Source organism: Centruroides sculpturatus, unplaced genomic scaffold, assembly GCF_000671375.1.
Source record: "Centruroides sculpturatus isolate CEXI.00-Female unplaced genomic scaffold, Cexi_2.0 scaffold143, whole genome shotgun sequence".
Taxonomy (NCBI): domain Eukaryota; kingdom Metazoa; phylum Arthropoda; class Arachnida; order Scorpiones; family Buthidae; genus Centruroides; species Centruroides sculpturatus.
In genome coordinates, this window is record NW_019384447.1 from 481,143 (window position 1) to 484,285 (window position 3,143).

The 3,143-nt window shown below is 28.2% G+C and overlaps 1 protein-coding gene across 2 annotated transcripts in view; it reads right to left on the reverse strand.

Moving 5' to 3' along the window:
* Window positions 1–1,026: 1,026 nt before the first annotated feature.
* Window positions 1,027–3,143, reverse strand: part of LOC111620430 (3-methyl-2-oxobutanoate dehydrogenase [lipoamide] kinase, mitochondrial-like) — a 58,738-nt gene continuing 56,621 nt past the window's right edge. The window contains exons 10-11 of one of the 2 annotated variants that reach the window (XM_023362352.1): window positions 1,970–2,134; window positions 1,027–1,898 (exon numbers count right to left, since the gene is read on the reverse strand). In XM_023362352.1, coding sequence (XP_023218120.1) covers window positions 1,754–1,898; window positions 1,970–2,134 — 310 coding nt within the window. In that variant the 3' untranslated portion in view covers window positions 1,027–1,753. The remainder of the gene's footprint in view (window positions 1,899–1,969; window positions 2,135–3,143) is intronic. The other variant, XM_023362351.1, reaches the window with a different exon arrangement.

Sequence of the window (3,143 nt, forward strand, 5' to 3'; positions counted from 1 at the left end):
CTAATGCCGGAAATCAATCGGGCTATTTTAATGCTAATTACTAAATAAATTACCTAATCAATTTGGTACTAGAGGTAAGCGTTAGGCACCATCTCTTATTAATATTAATAATTATAAATAGGAAAGTAATTCATTTAAATAATTCTAAATTATTTAAATTAATTAATNTATATTTTCATGGAATTATATTATAAAATAGTTTCATAATTTTGGCTAATTGAACAAGAAGCTAGATTTTGTTAACTTCATCATCCATGAGGTGGTCAATGACATCTTTTGATCAAATTAACTTCAACCTACTGCCCACTACAAGTCCTCCTCTCTATCTGACCAGCAGGATAGTGGCATTCAAATAGGAAAATTTCTTAAGATGGGCAATCAATCTGTATTATCATGATTCCTAGAAAACTATTTGCTCAGAAAAACTTGCAAGAAAGAAAAATTACTATCAGATATGGTGTTTTAACTAAAATTAATCATTTTCAATGGGGAGTTTAGATCTCAGCATTAATAGGATTTATTATTAATTCCTCTTCCTTCATTTCAACATAATTTAGTTGCCAAAGCTGTTGCTTTTGTGCAATTATTATAGCATATTTTGTTCCAATTTACAGTTATTTATTACTTCTGATTCCGATAACCATTTAAAAATGGTTATCGGAATCAGAAGTAATAAATAACTGCATAAAATCAACAAACAGTACTGTACTGTACTGTACTTAAAATAATAATACAAATAAGACAATTGCTAGGTTTTATAAAATTTTTTTACTAAATGTAGTTATGATCACAACAAATATTAATGAATTATTACAAGATATTGTATTATAATAATACTAATGCCTCAAAATTAGTACTGTTGGATTCCATCATATACTATGTTTCAGTTGCATTACAATTCATGCAAAGATATGATGCAATCAGAAGAAAACTTTTATCACAACTCTTTACTTCAATTGTAAGAAATTCTAGGTTTGAAACATTTTTGGTAAATGAGAAATTTGGTATGAAATAAATTACACACATTTCAAAACTCAGTTTAAATACAGAATATTTTTATTTCAAACTTTACATGATAAATGAAACTGCTGATATATATTGTATAATACTAAATATTTTGTACATAAAAAAGTGAGATTACAAAAGCACAAGTTCACAAATGGTTTCAGATCTAAGATTATCACATGGTAAAATGTAAGATGCAGGAACATCTTGCACTTCACTTATCTAAAATTTTTAAAAAAGTGGTATGCGATATTTTGTATGGTGCCATTTTGTTTAAATATACCATTACACATCTGAACTGACACAATGACAAATCTAGTATTATTGTAGAGATTCATTGTCCAATTGAGGATTTGCATTTTATTTAAATGCAAAATAATAAAATTAGTATATTATAATTTTTAGATAAATTAAATATAAAAATTCTTAATTTACAAAATTTTAATTCCATCCAGATTTTTATCAGTAGATGGAAGAACAGTTGCAATGGAGAACCGAGATTGGCAGTTTCAAATATAAAAAAACAGCACAAATGCTGAGATGCTTTAACAAACACATACTTGACACATTGTGTCAAACTCAGAAACTGATACAGTTGAGATTCCAGGCAGTTGTTAAAAAAAAACTTACAAATAAATGCTCCTACTCATAAATAGCTGTGCAATATTAAAATATTCAAGGTACCGTAATAAACTGATATGGACAACCTTAATATTAATATTAAAATCTCATAGCATTGCATATTGCGTTAAATTCTGAAACTTTCGTACTTGCCATCAATATGTCTAAGACGAAGATAAACATCAGTGCCAATACCTTGCATTGTTTCTATAGTGAGACTACCACCAAGATAATCTGCATATGCTCGAAATGTTGGAAGACCAAATCCAAATCTGAAGAAAAAAGTTACAATAAAATATAACTGCAAAAATTTTTTAGATTTTAACAGTATAAAAACATTTACCCATGCATTGGACCGGCAGCTGGTCCTTCTGATGGTTCAACCATCATTGAACCAAATATACCCCCATCAATACGATGATCGGTACTTGTACCCGCAGTAGTGAAATGATATTCCATAACATGAGGCAAAAGATGATGTGGAATTCCACCACCTCTATCAGATATTCTGAAATTAAAAATAAACACACAAGAATTGAAGTTCTCAAATTTTAAATACTTCAAATATTAAAATCTGTATGGAAATATTTATAGTATTACTAGCAGATAATATGCCCAGCACTGTCCAGACATAAGATCATAATACATTATAATTAAAATCATAATAAGAGTTTGGTTACTTTAGCCTAACATTGTCATGTTTATCACAAAATATTAAATAAATTATAAAAAGAAAAAAAGAGCAAAAATTAACCTTATTTAAATTCATTTAACAAAACAAAATGAACAATCAGATTTTGAGACAAATGAATCAAAGATTCATGTTCAGCATCCTGGAAAATTCCAAGTACAGTACATGTTTTGTACTTGTTAAGTGTGATAATTGGATGGTTCAGAATGGAACAATTTCATTGGTCAGGTAGAGAGGAATTGATCTTTTTCAACAACAGAAAACAGTTGTTGATTTCTACCTGAACAAGAATATAATTCAAGATGCCTAAATTTTTGATAATGTTAAGTGTAATATACTATTCATAGCTGGATATAAAATGGCAAAGGGCAAACTAATCAAATTTTGCAAAAAAAATAGACAAATATTGAAACTTGGTACCCTGGAAAATACCTAAAAACATCTTTTGCTTTGCTGGCTTAATTTATACATTAAGCTAAAACAATGAGTTATTAAATATATAAATAATAATGATAAATGATGATAAAATAAAAAGCTCATGTTTTGTTTGTAAATTGCTTATTTTTTCATTACATTGAAGTTGTGGATTCTATCAAACATTTTTCTACAGGATGTATATACTGTGTTTTTTTAATGTGGCAGTCTTTGAAACATATCAACTGTGCAAAAAGAGGGATAGATGTATTCAATGTTTACAGTAAATAAAATGCTGTTTTATTATGTCGATATTCCACACTAAAAAATGTGAGGGTCAGGGAATTTGGACAAAGTTGGTCAGGGAAAGTCAGGGAATTCAAAACAAAAATTTGAGTAGGAACCCTGTATA